The 17,631-nt window shown below is 30.7% G+C and overlaps 2 protein-coding genes across 2 annotated transcripts; both read right to left on the bottom strand.

The window, feature by feature from the left end:
* Window positions 1–12,086: 12,086 nt before the first annotated feature.
* On the bottom strand, window positions 12,087–13,076 carry LOC108324809 (protein LIFEGUARD 4). Its single transcript, XM_017557736.2, has 4 exons — window positions 12,830–13,076; window positions 12,623–12,736; window positions 12,377–12,534; window positions 12,087–12,287 (listed from the first exon to the last, which is right to left on the bottom strand). Exons 1-4 carry the CDS (start codon window positions 13,074–13,076, stop codon window positions 12,087–12,089), a joined length of 720 nt encoding a protein of 239 aa, XP_017413225.2.
* A 2,578-nt stretch (window positions 13,077–15,654) lies between these two features.
* LOC108325476 (uncharacterized) lies at window positions 15,655–16,976 on the bottom strand. Its single transcript, XM_017558556.2, has one exon. The coding sequence runs from the start codon at window positions 16,456–16,458 to the stop codon at window positions 15,670–15,672; it is 789 nt and encodes a 262-aa protein (XP_017414045.1). The 5' UTR covers window positions 16,459–16,976; the 3' UTR covers window positions 15,655–15,669.
* Window positions 16,977–17,631: the final 655 nt, after the last annotated feature.

Raw genomic sequence — 17,631 nt, 5'->3', positions numbered from 1 at the left:
TTAGTATATACCCTAATTTGTTTGAGTTGAAAATAATTTGGTAGTCAACCCTCTCCAATGAGTCTTGCATGATCCTACATCGGTGTTGGAAATGGGAATCTTGTCCACAAAGGTGTTATTTCGAAAAAGACGCGTTATGAAGTACTGTTGCTTATAGCGTACATGGCCATAAAGCTTACATGGTGGCCCGATCATGGTTTTGTTCAACTTCTGCAGAGTCCTAGTTTTTAATGTTTGCCATCAACCTCACTCGTAGATTTTTCAAATACGCTGCACACGTCACATACTGTGATTTTCTTTATTCATTTGGATCAAAGAGGGTTAGGTGAAGAGTTAACAATCTTTATGTGTATGCATGTAAAAACCTTAACATTGTAGGACAATTTATTTCCACACATGTTGCGTTAAGGTTCATTCCGTTCAGTCTGTGAATGAATTCAGAATAAATAATTGTTTCTATATAGGGACAGAGAATGTGTGGTAGATTTATTCATTGCATAAAAAATTAAATATGAATAAAATATTGCAAAAAAAAAAATACAATAATTTACCATAACTAAAAAAATTTAGTCTATTTATAATTATAGTACGCAAGTATAACAGTTACCTAAACTCATTTAAAATACACTTTTATAATTCACAATGATTGGTTATTGAATATAAAACAATGATATATCTTACTGTTCCAGAAAGTTGAAAAGAGTAATGTTTGGATCTTGACAACAATGTTTTGAATTTGATCTAATTTTTCATAAGGAAGCTTTAGTAAGTATATATAAGATAAATTTGTCTCTTTTACATGTCCATTGATTTTATACTCATGATTTTGGCTTCTTGATCACAAATAAAATAATGATTGTTGTTTCAAATCATATTATTCTCCCTTCCAACTATTTTCATTTCACACTCTAAGGACTCACTAACTATGGTGGTTGTAATTAGTTCAAGTAAAATCTATATTTCTCTCTATCATCATTTCTACCTTCATTTAAAAAAATGTTAAAAAGACACATGTTTTTTATTTTCAATAATTCTTCTTTTTTATCTCCCAATTTACCAAAACTATTTTCCTTACCTCCTCCTCCTTTATCCACAAGAAATTATTTTTGAATACATTTAATCGTCTTACTTTTGTTAACTTACAAATAAAGATACAAAATATAGGGAAGATCTAACAACAAAATTTTTAGAAAACATAACTTTCTTCCAATCCATGAATATTTATGTTCTGATAGAGATAGTTTACTAATCAATCTTTGTGTAACAGATGTCCATGTTTGTCTCTTTTCTTAAATTTGTCCCAAGCTTTTAAATGAATATAATTTCTACCTCTATTACTTTTATATAGATTGACTTTAAATTAAAAAACTTGTTCAAAACATTTAAAAAATTAGTACTTATTAGTTTGTTTTCCAATTCAATTCTTCATTTTTCATGTAATTATAATTTTACACTCTTATTAATTAAAATTTAAATACATGTGTTAATTTTAAGAATTTGTTGAATCGAAACAATTTATTATATAAAACTAGAAATTATATTACAATTTTAAGTTTTCTAAAATAAAAAGAGAAAATGTTTTTATTTTAAATTGGAGAGAATTAAACGGTGAGTTAAGGAAAATAATGAATCTAAAATTGTATTTAAGTAAAATAGAAAATGTTCTGTAGACACTTGGTTAATGAGAATAAAGAAAAAGTTGGGAAAGATAGATAATATTAAATATACAAGTCTTTGAATGTTAACTAGTTGACTCTTTTAACAAATGCAAATCACAATTTGCAAAATGTCCACTTGCTTTAAGAAAAATTGTGGCCAACATGCAGATTAAAATTGTTATACAATTATGTATAACAAATTTTGAAGTTAATCAAATTTGTTCTAATAATTTTTAAAAAATATACTTCTTAGAAGAAAAAAAATACTATAAAAGAATGCTCTATATCCGAGTTATATATCAGAGTTACTTGATTCGTTACCTCAAAAGTGAGTAGTTTTTTATATTATGTTTTGCTTGAACTTTTCTGCACACGGTATGTTCCCTAACAATAGTTACATTTTCTTTAAAGACGAGAAAAAAAAATTCGAAGAAAAAAAAATTGCATAAAAATGTGATAAGGTGCATTTGCAATAGGATGTATCCAAAACTTAAAATACCATCATCAATCACCAATATTATTGTATAAAACTAAATGTCATGGTTTATTAAAAAAAAATAAAAGTTCGCGAAACTTTTAATGACTATAAAAAATTGTAAACTTATCAATTCAACAATTGGATTAAAGGTTCTTTTATTAAGTTTTAATTGTTATGAGTAAAAAGTTCTACATTTTTAGTCCCACTTATAGTTACGTTACGAATTAAAATGATAATATTATTATAATTTGTTAACTTAATTAAATTTTAAGTCATTTTATATTTATGTATTTTTCATTGAGTTTTTACTAATTTTTTATATATTATATTTAAAATTTTCATATTTTGTAGATGTCATCTTTTAATTATTTAGTTAACTAAGTTGACCTTTTTTTTATCTTATCATTTTTTTGTTAAAAAATATGAAGTTTTATTGTTAGTATAAAATGACATTATGACATTATAAAATGATGTATGACTTCATTGTTTTTATTAAAAATAAGGACGGTTCAACAGTGATGTCGAGACAATCCACTCATCATGAAAAAATATGACCTTGTTATCGAACAAGTTTTCAGTAAAAGTAATAAAAATAAATTATTTTTACATTAATTACAATTCTATTTTTATATTAACCACAAAATTTTATATCTTCTAATAAGACGTAGGGACAATCATGAAAAATAATATAGTAAAATAACAATCACGTTATTAACTTAATTAACAAAATTAAAAGATAGAAACTCAAAAAGTATATAATTCTTTAGAAACTAATAATCAAAAAATAATAATAGAAACTCAATTTTAAAAATATCCAAAACTTAAAACTAAATTATTTTTATGGAGAAACTCTTGGTATATATTGTTCATTTTCAGGTTAAATTTAAAATAAACAGATGTAATTTTTTATACAAATGTTATTTAATTTGGATTTGTAATTTGATATATTTGTTTAGAATTATGTAACTCTAGATTTTTCTATCCGTTTACATTTTTTTTACTTTTATGATTTAAAATTGCACAATTTTAAACTTGTTTTGAGATTAGAGTTGAGATTACTTCAAAGGTTTTTTTAAGGAGATTCAAAAGTTATCTTTTATTCTAAATCTTATTGTGACAGTTGATCCAAATCGTTCGGATATGTCAAAGTCAATTCAATATTTGACAATTTAGATATTAATAAGTATAATAAATGCAATTATCTATCTTTTTAGGGTTTTTTACTGAACTTTTGACTAATAATTGTCTAATTATAACCAAATTATTAGTAATCACACTTTATTATTAAGTTGTTCAATATTATAGTTAATTATCTCGATCATGATCCAATGGTCAGACTTTTCTGACCAAATGATTATAGTAGAGATTTACTCGTACATCTTCTTAACCGTTGATATTTTGATCTATTACTAAGGTCACATGGTATAGTATTAAAAAAATTTATTGTAATATAATAAATAAAAATTTATACTAAACACTTAAATACTATAATGGTGAGATCTCATATTTCTGTAAAATTTGTAGTGAGAACGAGTACCTATATTTGCAATGTTATACTCAAATGACTTAATATAAGTTACAAAAATACTTCCACCATTTTAAATGACTCATGTAAAAAAAAAAATAGAACAAACAATTTGAAAATTTTGCAATTATATAATTAAGTAATATGTGTTGAAATCACGTGTCCAAAGAAAAAAAAAATCAGAGGTCTCATAGTATCTCAAATGTATGTAATTCAAAAAATTGCATTGTTCAATAAAGTATTCTCCAAAATCAAATATGGGATTCTACATCCAATAAGCGAAAGGTTGAGATAGTCATATTTTAAGTTTTCTCTAATTTTTTTAACTCATTCTCTTTAAACAATTAGTAATCTCAAATTAATGATATTAGTCCAATATATATATATATATATATATATATATATATATATATATATATATATATATATATCAGTAAGTACGTACATAATCATAATAATAAAACAAAGGGTACTGTATCATCATAATGTTTACTTACAGTGGTTGTAAGTCATTCATCTCCATATATTTTATTTCAGAACTGAACCATCCATAATCCTTTTCAAATACAGATCACACCATATGGAGAGCCTTGCACTTAATCAACCTGTAAATGGAAAATAAGCTGAACATTAAAAAGAATATATTTGTTAGCCATTTTGTTGATTTGATCTGACCAAAATAACTATCATATGCTAATTATTGTGCATTAATTCATTACATTTTGATCTAAAGTCTATTAAGATAATATCATCTACTGTATGTTATAAAGCTTAAAACTTATCTTAGGCTTCAAAATTTATATAATATATAGTGTTATTCGTAAAAGACTTTTCAAAAATTTGAAAAATCTACCTTTTGATCTTAACTTCTAAGAAATTTAGTACTAATAACATTAAAGTATTATCGGTTTTAAAATATTTTGAAATTAAAAAACAATATATTTAAATTATTACTGAGTATTATAAGTTTACTAGATACACCGAAAGCATTATATAATTATTTATTAATATAATGCATTAATTTTACCGTTCTTCGCAACGGATAACTTATTTAAATATCTCATATACTAGGAAGAGTCAACCAAACTATAGTTAGTTAATAATTGCATTTTATTTTGAATAAAAGTGTTTGACCAGGACCAAGCATAACAGGACAAATACTCTGTGAAATATATCCATTTTCTGACTAAGTTTACAAAGAAAGAAACCAGATTTGACCATCTCTGTTTAAAGGAACTTTTTAATGATTAATAAATTGTATGAAAATAATTATCACTCATACTTTATTATATTTCAATAGAATTATATTCTTAGAGATGAAACTTTAAGACTTGGTTGACTATATTTACATATTAAAAAAGGCATTTTCTATAAAAAAAATTTATTCACATCCGCATATGTTTCATAGAATTTAATATATATATATATATATATATATATATATATATATAATATTGATTTTCTGCCCATATACATTAAATATTAAGAATTTAAATAAAAGAGAATTTTTTGCCTCAAACGCCGAAAAAACTATAAATATAAAGAGGTTAATTAACTAGGCAACGAATTAACTTATAAAAAATTAAAAACAAAGTTTAATTTTTTATTTTGTAAAATTAATATTTCGGTTTGGAGTTTAATCAAGTTAAATCAACGTGTCATTGACCTAGTACCTGTAAGGACCGTGCAAAGTGGGGAGGGGTGGCTGCACGTTAGAAGTGGAGAGGGACGGCTGGGTGGAGTAGGTAGCAGACATGGTGGTGGGTCTTCCCACTTGGAAAGTGCTCCAGCCACCAAAACACCATCATCTCCATCTAGTTATTGGGCTTGGCACTAGGAAGGGAAAGGAGTGGCTGGGAGTGCAGGGTTTTCCACTTTAAAGAGAGAACCGTGGGTTTGAAGAAGGATTGGAAGAATTGCTGCAAATTCTGGAGAGAAGAAACAGAGAGCTTGCTGCACGTAAGGGAGAAGGAGAAGAGGAAGCTTGCTGCATCCAGTGGTGAGGCAGAGAACGTCTGGAATTTCACTGCATTCAAGATTTGCTAGGAGGTCTTCAAGAGGTAAGGGGAGTTGGATTTTTGGATGTTGATAGTGGTTGCATGAGTAGGATGCTGGAAAATTGTAGTTGTATGTATGGTTGGACTGAAATTGAGGTGTTGATTCATGTACGAAATCTTGTATGTTTTGGAATTAAAGGAAATTGGAATTTCATAGCTTTTTAGTTATTTGGAGAGGAAGTGAGGTAGTGATTTTGAGTATTTGGGATCTAGAGTGTTATTGAGCCTTTGGAACAGTTTCACCCACTATATTATGACTTGTTAGAGCCATCAAATTGATCAAAATAGGTGTAAAGTGGTAGAATTGGATTTTGAGTATCTAAGTTGTGAAAATTGGTGTTTTATGGTTGAATTGGAGTATGAATTCCTTAAGAATTGAATAAGGAACGTTTATAATCAATTAGGTAAGTCCAATCTAGTATAAAACATGAATTTAGGGTGTTAGAAGTTAATAAAAAGGGTTGAAAATGGTAAAACGAGGTTCTGGCCTCAAATCTGCAGAATTCTGCATTCTGCAGAATTCTCGCCCGGGCGCCCCTGTCGCGCCCAGGCGCCCCTGTCGCGCCCAGGCGCCCCTGTCGCGCCCAGGCGCCCCAGCCTCTGGAAATGCTGCGCCCAGCATGTCGCGCCCGAGCGCGAGATGCTGCGGAGCGCGTTCGTCCGAGCCAAATTGGACGTTCGTCCAATTTGCTCTACAAAGCGTTCGGCCTTAAGTTTCTGTGAGCGTTCGTCCTCCACTTCAACAGTGAGTGAGCGTTCGTTCAAATAGTGAGCGTTCGTCCTTAAATTGCATGTTGAACGTTCGTCCGAATAGTGAGCGTTCGTCCTTAAATTGCATGTTGAACGTTCGTCCGAATAGTGAGCGTTCGTCCTTAAATTGCATGTTGAACGTTCGTCCAAATAGTGAGCGTTCGTCCTTAAATTGCATGTTGAGCGTTCGTCCGAATAGTTGAGCGTTCGTCCAAACAATGAGTGAGCGTTCGTCCGAATAGTTGAGCGTTCGTCCAAACAGTGAGTGAGCGTTCGTCCAAACAGTGAGTGAGCGTTCGTCCGAATAGTTGAGCGTTCGTCCAAACAGTGAGTGAGCGTTCGTCCGAATAGTTGAGCGTTCGTCCGAATAGTTGGCGTTCGTCAGAATAGTAAAGCGTTCGTCCAAACAGTGAGTGAGCGTTCGTCCAATAGTGTCCAGTGAATAGTGCTCGTCCAAATAGTATTTTACAAATATGTTGAATTTTAAGTTCCTTTGCTTTTGGATTGAATTATGTACCAATGTTTGGAATATTATCTATGGCATGAAATATGTGAATGTATGAAATATGTCGGATTTGTTGTGTTAATATGGCGGTATCTGATTATTCATAATTGTGGTTAAGTTTCAAAGTAACAACATGATTCATGGACGTAATTCCATGATCCTCAAGGAGAGGATACATGGTGGTGTTTTGGGGTTGTATAGAATGATTACACGGTAGCTCAGTTTTGGGGGTCATCCTGAAACTCCAATGGTCTTTCTTCTCATGTAGAGAGGATTGAACATGTGGTGAGGAGTAGCAGGAGGTCCTAGTCTTGGATGCTTCCATATGATCCAAGGTGAGTGATAACGGATTAACCTCGTGATTGTGGCTGGGCGGGAGTGCCCAAAAGTTTCACCAGGCGGGAGTGCCAGAGCGGGAGTGCTCAAGTTCCATAAAGCCACCACGAGTGCAAGACCCGCCATAGCTCGGTAATCATTCTGGTCCGGACGAGTCGGGATATAAAGTAACAAGTCGGGGTTTAATGTAATAAGTCTTGTGATATTGATTTACCATGTATGATTGACTTTTGTATATCACGTTAAATTGTATAACATGCTTTTTACATCTAGCTCACCCTTGCATTGTTTGTGTTGTGTGCTATTTGGGTATGATTCTTTGGCGATGATCATCCACTTGGATGAGAGCAGATGGTGATGAGGGTACTTTGGAAGCAGCTCTTGATGGGGACAGCAGTGCTGCAGCTTAGTTTAGCTAGTTTCTCTTCGTGGTTCTTAATGTTTGGAATAAACTTGTGTGTATTCTAAGTTTATTTTCTCTCCGTTTTTCATGGAGAAATTCTATCTACCCTTGTTGAATTTCCGCTCTATTCTGAGGATGACTATAATCCTTAATATTACTCTTGACTGCTTTATCATATTACGTATGATGACGTCTTTATTATATATGCATGATGTATATTTTTGGGACGTTACAGTACCAAAACGAGTTAAACAACCAGAGAAATAGTGTAATATTAATCGTCAACGTATTAATAAAAAAATATGAGCAAATAATATTCGACATAATATAGATATGATTAACCACTTATCTATTAAGCAAAAAAGTTTTATAGAAATTTGTTGTATTTTAAGATTTATTCACAATCACTGATTCACTGTGAACTATATAGTATTACAAAATAATTATAAGTTATTTAGTTACTTAGAAGAATATAATGACAATTAACTAATTTATTAGATTACTTACAATGGAGAATTAGTTTATTAAACAATGTACAATTGAGTAATCTAAAACTCATATTAATAGAAATATTTACAGTTATGGAATGTCTCCGTTATTATATTTATATATAGCATACAACATCTCAAGTCACACTTTATAAAAAAATCATTACGTCCAAATCTACCTTACACCTAAGCTAAAGTTATTTGAATTAGTTTTCATTTTTCACGTCCAAAACACATTAAGCTTTTTTATACATTAATTCAAACAATTTCATCCAAAATTAAGTGTTTTTCAAACCAAAATCAATCAACTACTAAAAATAACATTTATTTATTTTTAAAACCAGGTAATATAAAAAAGGTTGAGTTTTATTTGAATTAATGGACCCATTTTTATTTTTATGATATTATTTTATCTATTAATCTTTGTGTTTTACCCTCATTTTTCCTTTTATATCTGTTTTTCTTATACATATACTTATACAGGGACCACCAAAAAATTAATGATAGCTTAGTGACAATGAAAAGTTCGTTGGGCTTGCTTTTTTTCTTTTCATCCATTTCTATTTAATTTATATAAACCAATGCTTCATTAGATTTTTTGAAAAAATGAGAATTTTTCTCTTTTCCTTTCCATCAATTTCTATTTAATTTATAAACCAATATTTCATTAAATTTTGTGAAAAAAATGTGCACATGGATGAAATTATTGACAATTTTAAACAATACAATGACGAATAGATTGATTGAGAGATATTGAAAAATACAATTACCTATGAATTCAAAAAAAAATAATTACCAACAAATTAAAAGCTATCACTGATAATTTATTGACGAAATTATCATGTAATATTAAAGCGAAAATTTCAATGTTTATTTTACCGATAAAACATATTAATAGAAATATTTATCTTTAATAAAAAAAATTAAATTGTAATAAAAATTTATCAAAGAAACTAATATGGACATATATTTTTGTCAACTATTAAAATCTTAAAATTTATTAATAAAATCGGTTCATAAAATTATCAACGTTAGTAAAATTTGTTAATAATGCGCGAACTTTTTCGTGATAAAATTTTACAAGTAATATGGTATTTTATTGTAGTCGACTTAAGGAAAGTGGAACATCTTTCATTCTTATTTGTTTTATTTTTATATATTCGAATTATAAAAAATAAATATATATTGAAAATATAAGTAAATAAATAATATGTAATTTGTATATTTTAATACACTTGAAAAACACATATATAGATAATTAGTTTAAGAAAAAAGTTATATTGTTCGCATGATATTTCCAGGTAGATTTAAGTTACGATAAAATAATAAATAATTAATTTATTAATTTTTAATTGCTTAAGAAGAGTTTATGTAGAAAGGCCTAAACTTCGAAAATATAAGTCATCTCTGAATTATAATCCGGCTCGACTCGATCGGCTCACTACAAGTTAGTCACTTAGTGAATCAACCCAATCCGACTAACTTATTAACGAGTTGAAAAAATTCAAACTTGATCCGACTCACCATGGGTTAGTAAGTTAAACAGGTTGACTCACTAACTTACTTAATTATAAGTTTTTTAAAATAAAAAAAATATTTTTTAATTCAAATCTAAATAAATTTTACTCTAAAAATGACGTTAAACTCCAAAAGACAATTCAAAATAAAAAAAATATCATACAATCCAAGCGTAACTTGAATAGATAAATTCATGATATTTTTCTCTCCTGAAACATCTTTTTTTATCTTCATCTACAATATAATAAAAAAAATGTTAACTAATAATATTAAAACACCAAATAATAAATAATTAAATTAAATTAGGTGGGTTGGTGGGCCAACCCGACTCACCACGGGTTCAACCTGGATGAGCCAGATTCTAAGTGAGTCGGGTTGAAAGTTAACTCGCATTAAAAAATTACATTTTTTCAAACCCAATCCGGCTCAAACTCGTGATGGAGCTACTTGGTTCACGGGTTATAAGTTATAACCCATATTGACAATACTAATTTTTATGTAATCAATACTCCCTTAAAAAAAATGGGTGTAAGATTTTTGAAAATTATATCTTTAATGTTTTGTAAGAGATATTAATTGGATACTAGAGTTAAAATTAAATAAAGTTTTGAAAAATAAAAATAGTCTGTAAACATACAAATGGGAATTTAAGATTAAGAAAACATATACTTGAAAGATTTCATTAAAAGAAAATTGTTTATTGTGAATTTAATATTTTAAATATTTATAATTTAGTTACAAACACATGAGTAGTTCTTTTTTTATCTATTATTTATTTTCTTATATTAGTTATTTTTTGTTTCCTATTAGTAGTTCTTCTGTAATGTATTTAGTGCTACAAAAATAGGTTGTAATTGGTGAGCCAATTCGGTCCATTACGAGTTTGAGCCGGGTTGAGTTTGAAAAATTGTAATTTTTTTATGTGGATTAGATTTTAATCCGACTCACTTAAAACCCAACTCACCTGGGTTGAACGTGTGGTGAGCCGAATTGGCTCATAAACTCATCTAATTTAATTTAATTATTTATTCTTTTGTGTTTCAATGTTATTAGTTAACATTTTTTATTATATTGTAGATGGTGATAAAAAAAAGACGTTTCAAAAGAGAAAAATATTATAGTTTTATGTACTCAAGACTCTAATATTATAAATGGACAACTGATACAAAAATTATTAATATTAAAAACCTATTTGTTCGTCTTCTGTGCTTGTTTTTGGATTACGCTTGGATTATATGATATTTTTTTATTTTGAATTGTCTTTGAAGTTTAACATCATCTTAGAGTGAAATTTATTTATATTTGAATTAAAAAAAATTATAATTTTTTTTTTATTTTTAAAAAAATTATAATTAAGTGAGCTAGTGAGCCAATCCATTTAATCCACCGGTCGGACCGGATTCGAATTTTTTAACTCGCTAATAATTGAGAAGTGTTGGGCTGAGTCATTAAGTAACCAACGTGTGGTGGACCGGATCGGATCGAACATGATTATCCGTTTTGACGACTCTAATATTTACAAGCGTCTTTATTTGTCAGTTTCTTTAGGCTCCCTTTCTTTTTCTCCATTATATATATATATATATATATATATATATATATATATATATATATATATATTTTCATCAATACTCTTGACAATTTTGTATTATGAATTAAAAATATTATTAAGAATAAAATTGAAAACTGATTGATATCAAATTGAGAAATTCTCAGTATGTACGTGGTTTAATATCATGTTGCACACCAGAAAATTACTTTCGCACGTTACATTACATGCGACAATAATCATAGTTTTATGGGCTTTTTCTAAATTTCCCATTAGAAAAAATCGATTATGGTTGAATAACCCAGAAGACCTTTTTCTTTTTTCCTCAGACAATTTGTTTTCTTCTTCGCTTATTTTAAAAGACTCCAGAGGCGATTTAAACTATATCTATAAAAATTAATTCTGCTAAAAATCTTATAGATAAAAGAAAACACTCGAAGGATAAGTGATTTCAATAGTTAAATTAAAGATTTCCATAATGTGGTCTTATCTGCAATTAACCGTTCAACTTGAACCAAGAAAATATAAATTCACTTTTTTTCCCAAATATAAACAATATTTTAAAATCTAATTATACCAAAACCAAATCTCAAAGAATCCAATACAACAAACAAAACTCACAATTAACTTTTTAAAAAGTGTATATAAATTCAAATTTTCATTAGGTAGTATTTTCTCAATTTGAGTAATCGAGAATTGTTTGATTACAAAAGTTCAGCACTGAAAATAAATAATCTTTTAATGTATGTTTCACATCTCGTAATTGGGGTAAGGACGTGGAGTAGTATAGTAACCCTAGTTGAGATACTAGCTAAAACCTTAAAGGTCGTTCAAAATTGTAAGCAGATATATGAAGAGGTTGAGGATGTCGCCATAGATGGCAATAGCAGCCCAGATGTAATCGTCGTAGGTATATCTTTTGATGAGATCATCAGTGTCGTATACGATGAAACCACACATTATCAGTGCACTAATCCCCGCAATGAACATACGCCCAGTTGGTCCTAACGGGAAAAACACCTGTAACCAACAAAACGAGATCACTGTGTAAGAGGAAACAAAAACAAAAACAAATAACAGTGTTTTTGGTGATGAAAATCAATGTTTACCTGAATGATTGAGAACAATAACATGACCATAAGGGAAGCAAAGAGGAACGGGCCCAGGAAACTGAAATCGCTGCCTCTTTTAACAGCCCAAAATGTGTAGATCGTCAGGCTCCCAGTTACCACACCTGTTAGTAATGCAGCCTCCATAACGATCATTGCTGTTTCACAAACATTCAGCTATAAAATTTTTTGTGTCTTCTGCAAGTTCATAAGATGATAAAGGCTAAAGAAGTTTAGAAAGGATACCGTCGACAAAAGCACAAGCGTATCCAACTGTGACAGACATGCCGAGGGTATAGAGACCGAGAAGAAGGAGGTTGACGGGGTGTTTGTTGTAATATTTGCTCAACACAAACAAAACTGCATGCACATGCAAAACAGAAATAATTAAGAAGAACAGTTTATCGATGATGGAAACTAAAAGCCATAGATAAGAGGATAGAGGTTACTTACATATGATGGAAAAGATGGCGGCTCCAAAGAAAAGGAAGGGAGCATAGTTATTATAGCGAACGAAATTTCTTGCGGGTGTGAAGAAGATGAAGATGGAGGAAAAGGCAGCTGTGAAAAGCAGCTGAATAGAAATAATGATGTAAACCTTTCGAATGAATCCCCATCGTAGCTCTGGTGATTCTATCATGTATGGGTAGAGGCTGTTGCTTTGTCCGGAGAAACCCGATTCAATGTCACCTTTACCCATTTCTGAGATCGGAAGAACCTTTTCCTTTTCTTATCTCTTTGTCTTTTCAAGAAATTCTTAATGGGTTTATTACGCAGATTTCAATGGCTTCCTTGTTTTTGGTTTAAACCCAAGCAACCATTGCAACGCATGCACATATATAGAATTGGCGTGGCTTAATTTTGGTGTGCTTTATAGCTCTTCCTCGCTGTCTTCAAACCATTTATACATGCATATACTATTAATTAACGACCATTGCCATTAAAAATAATGTGTAAACTAAAATATACATGACAAATTTACGCACATGGCAAATTTGGACACTGCCCCCCTAAAATATACACGACATGTTTAAATCAAATATTAAATTCACAATTTAGTACTTCGAGTTTAAATCATTATTTAAATTGCCAGTCACATTTTCTAAATTATTTAAATTGTTGTTTTTCTAAATGATAAATATAAAAATCTAAATGATTGAATTATAATTAAATATAATCCACATTTTCTAAAAAAAATACTTTGAACAGATATCCAAATCTAAATACTTAAATTATATTTTAATTTAAATCCATATTTTAAAAAGAAGATATTTTATAGGCTTATAGATAAGGTAGGTCTTATAAATTATTTAAATTGTTGTTTTTTCAAAATCAGTTTTGTAAGGACCTAGTTTATAGTTTAAGAGTATAATTGATATAAAGCATAAATATTTTATTGTTTAATTATAAAGGTTATAAATAAAAAAATAATTATTTAAAATTCATTTTAAAAAAATCATTATTTCTCTAAAATATTTTTTTCTCTACTTTCTCACTAGATTTTTGAAAATCCTTTTGCATATCAAACCCACTTTAGGGTCCCGGTGGAGAAAAGAGCAAATATGTCTTGTTAAAATTTGTTCCAGAGTAAGTTTATTTTTATTCATTGTTATTATTACAAGTATTTGTTTTTTTAGAAATAAATGAATTAAATTATATAAGTGATTTTTGAAGTAAACCAATGTAGGGTTTGAATTCTCAATCAAATTGTAGTCATCCTAGTAAATGTTAACGCCATCGTGTATTTATTTTTTAGAGTTTGAAATATAAAAAATAGTTTCTAGAAATATTAGATCTCCTATATTCAGAAGTCGTAGAAAGCTTTTCAAAGAGTTGTAAAAATCGTTCTTTTTTTCAACTTCTTTATATTTTTAGTAAATTTTTGAGGGGAAACGCAATTATGATCATGGAACAACCAAACATAACATCCTGAAGCAGAATATAAGAAGGCCCAATTTTAGAAAGACGTGTGATAACCCACATGGTGAATGGAAAGACACCAACTTAAAATAACGTTGAATAGTTGTAAGAGGAGTCGGGCTTGAAATTTGAAAACAGAGAACAATTTGGGTCAATGGGAGGGACCTCTGTTCTTGCAATGAACAAAACAACTGAGTTTTGTAGTTTTTCTGGTCCTTTTATATCCTATATATAACCCATGGCATTTTTTCTATGTCTTGTGCATACTGCATTGATGTTATTATTTGGTTCTTATCTATGTCTTGTGCTCCTGACTCGTATTCTGTTACTGTTCGAAATTTGAAGGCTGTGGAGGTTTTAGAAATAAAAATTGTGAATAAAGGGAGCTGAGGGGAGTTAAATCACGGACCCCACTCCCAAGCAAAGAAAAAGGACATAAGACATTTAAATAGTGTAGAGTTGTATAAAGTAATTCATTGATGGCTTGTGTATTCAAAGAATGGGCCATCTCGGAAACAAAAACATAGAACTTTACGATATTCTGTGAAGTCACATTGATTGGTTAAATTAAGACCGCGAATTCAAGAACGGGTGATGTTATCAGAGTGGTTAACTGGCGAAGACTTACGTAGATGAATATGAAAAGAGAGCTAAAACACAGAGGGGGTATTTTAATCAACGATTTCTTTTTTCTAACCTGTTCTTTTTGACTGAACTGCTCTGTGATGCTGGCACAATAAAACAAAAAGAACAAAATTAGAGGGTCCCATAGAACAGTTGGTTGGGAATATTTTTGAGCATACAAAAAGAAAAATGGAGCCCTTACAACAAGTCTTCAATCAGTGTTGAAGTGAACAAAAGCCAGTCACATGTAGTTATGAGCAGAAAATTTTAAAAAGGATACAAGGGGGAAAGAGCATGGGAGAGAGGTCACCAAAGAAGGATTCCTTGTTTATTTGTCTCCTTCGCCCTAAACATACTGATATGCATGAATTATTTTTGTCCATTTCCATCTCTCAACTGTACTTTTCACCCTCCAACATTACGATTAACTTCACTTCTTAATTATTTTCTTCCATTAATATACAGTTAGACTCACATCAACCAAAATCACAGACATCACCGTAGCCCTCTCACGGATTTCATCATGGTTGCCCAACTGAAAAATTAGTTTGTTTTTCTATACATACATGATCGGTTAACTACGAAAGATTTATAATCAATGTAACACTTTTGGCTAGTAGTAATTCTAGAATTTTGTAAACTTATTGAGAATTCTTAATTGAGTAAGAGTGTGGGAACATTTCTTTACTCTCGATACATATACTATTTACTCGTTTAAAATGAACAAAAAGATAAAACCTGTGAATGCCCTACTTCTTCTTTCTTTTAATCTTTCCATTACAGAACAGGGAACCAAATCCAAAAAATCTGGCTGTGGCTTTCGGAATATATGCTTGTGGTAGATTCAAAACAGGACTTATTCTAACACCATTACCCGAATATCCACCGTTTTTCTTTAACGAAGCTTTTTGAGACGAACTATAAAAGTAATATGTACTTGAACTCGAAGAGGAAGACGATGACCTTCTGCTTGAAACGGAGGATTGTTTCTGCAGCTTCTGCTTGTGAGTTTCCCTTGGAACCTCTGTTTGCTTCGGATTCAGGGCCGAACCGGTTGAGTGGCTTCGTGACAAGAACTGAAGCGAGCGAATCAAACCATTACCACGGGTGGTATCGAAATTCAAACTGCTACTGCGCTTGAATTGCCAGAAATACTTGGATGATGGTTTTTCTTCTTCGTTCTCTGCTTCGTCAGAGGAAGCAGACAAGAACTCCTTGAGCCTCTTTCTTTGAGTCTTTTCCGTGGTAGCAGGTTGAGATCGAGGAGGATGTGAAGGTTTTTTGGGAACGCTTTTGATCTCCGCCGGGACAATCTTGCCATTAGAGAAGAGTTCATCGGCGGAAGAGAGATGTTGAGCTAAGCCATTAGTGATGCAGAAGACGAAGTCAGAGCTCGAGTCCAAGAGGCACAGGTCTGATCCACGGTGGCGATCTTCGACACGAACTGATGCATCTTCCGTGTTCTTCAGATCGTGGGAGAAGGAGATTCGAGGGCTGATTCCCGTGCTGGATATCTCGGAGCACACTTCTATTGCCATGGAGAGTTGTTCGGAACAGGGGAGCTCTGTCTCTGGGGAGCAGAGAGATGAAATGATGTTGTCTCAAAATGTTGGGGAAGCCGCGAAAAAGTTTCGAAATTTATGCAGTGGGGTGAGAGGATTGGTTGAAACGGTGATGGGTTTGGAGTCAAAGCGAGGGAAAGAGACACTGAGAGAGAGAAATAGACACAAGTGTGGGAATTTTGGGGTTGAGAAGTCAGAAATTGCAGCTTTAGCTTTTGGTCGTGCGTTGTTGTATGGTGTAGGGTGTGTGTGAGAGAGCTAGGTGAGTCCTCCGAAACTGAAGGAACAATTATGCAGGGTGAAGGAGATTAAATTTAGCATTGTGGTGGTGTATTGCTTGAGATTCTTTACTTTAAGATATATGTTTAGGGAAGGGTAAAGGGAAAGCAGAGCAAAGAGAGGGAAAGAAGTGAAACTAATCACCGAAAGGCTATAAAAGGATAACTCTTTATGGGGGTTTCCAAAGAAACTTTAGAAATCAGCATCGTGTCATGAGAGAGAGAGAGAGAGAGAGAGAGAGAGAGAGAGAGAGAGAGAGAGAGAGAGAGAGTTGATATGCACCACGAGATTTATTGTGTGAATAATGGAAGGGAAGAGTATTTTGAGGTGCTAAGATAATATGTTCTACCATGATTAATGCTTATGCTAATGTTTAACTGTTGAGAATAACTTTGTCACCAAGATCATTACTTGCAAAGTGGAATCTTTGCTTAGAAAAGAATAAAACAATCACTTGAAAAGTTAAGAACAACAAAAAATGATGTAGCTTATCAGTACAAACCGCAATATATTATATATGTGATATTTTAATTCCAGATATGCTATTAACAGGAGGAAGACAAATATGAGATCTAATCAACAGTACTACAATAAAGGAAGATAAAAAGGAGAAAATAATGCTTTTATTGTCACATTTTAAAAAGTTTTTTATGTTAATTTTCTTCTGCTGTTATTAATCATGATGCAGTGCAGGAATAAAAACAACAATAAATCTTATAGTTTTTTTAATTAAAATTCATAAAAAGTTTTTTGAATTTATTAGTTTCCAAAAAGAATGTTAAAGAACGCTAAAAAAGTATTTTATAAAATGATGGAATAAATAACACATTTTTTTTACTTCTATCTGACTCTCGAAACGACTGCAAGCAT

Source organism: Vigna angularis, chromosome 3, assembly GCF_016808095.1.
Source record: "Vigna angularis cultivar LongXiaoDou No.4 chromosome 3, ASM1680809v1, whole genome shotgun sequence".
Classification (NCBI taxonomy): Eukaryota; Viridiplantae; Streptophyta; class Magnoliopsida; order Fabales; family Fabaceae; genus Vigna; species Vigna angularis.
Note: the sequence above shows the minus strand (reverse complement) of the source record. Positions and strands in the feature narration are given on the sequence as shown.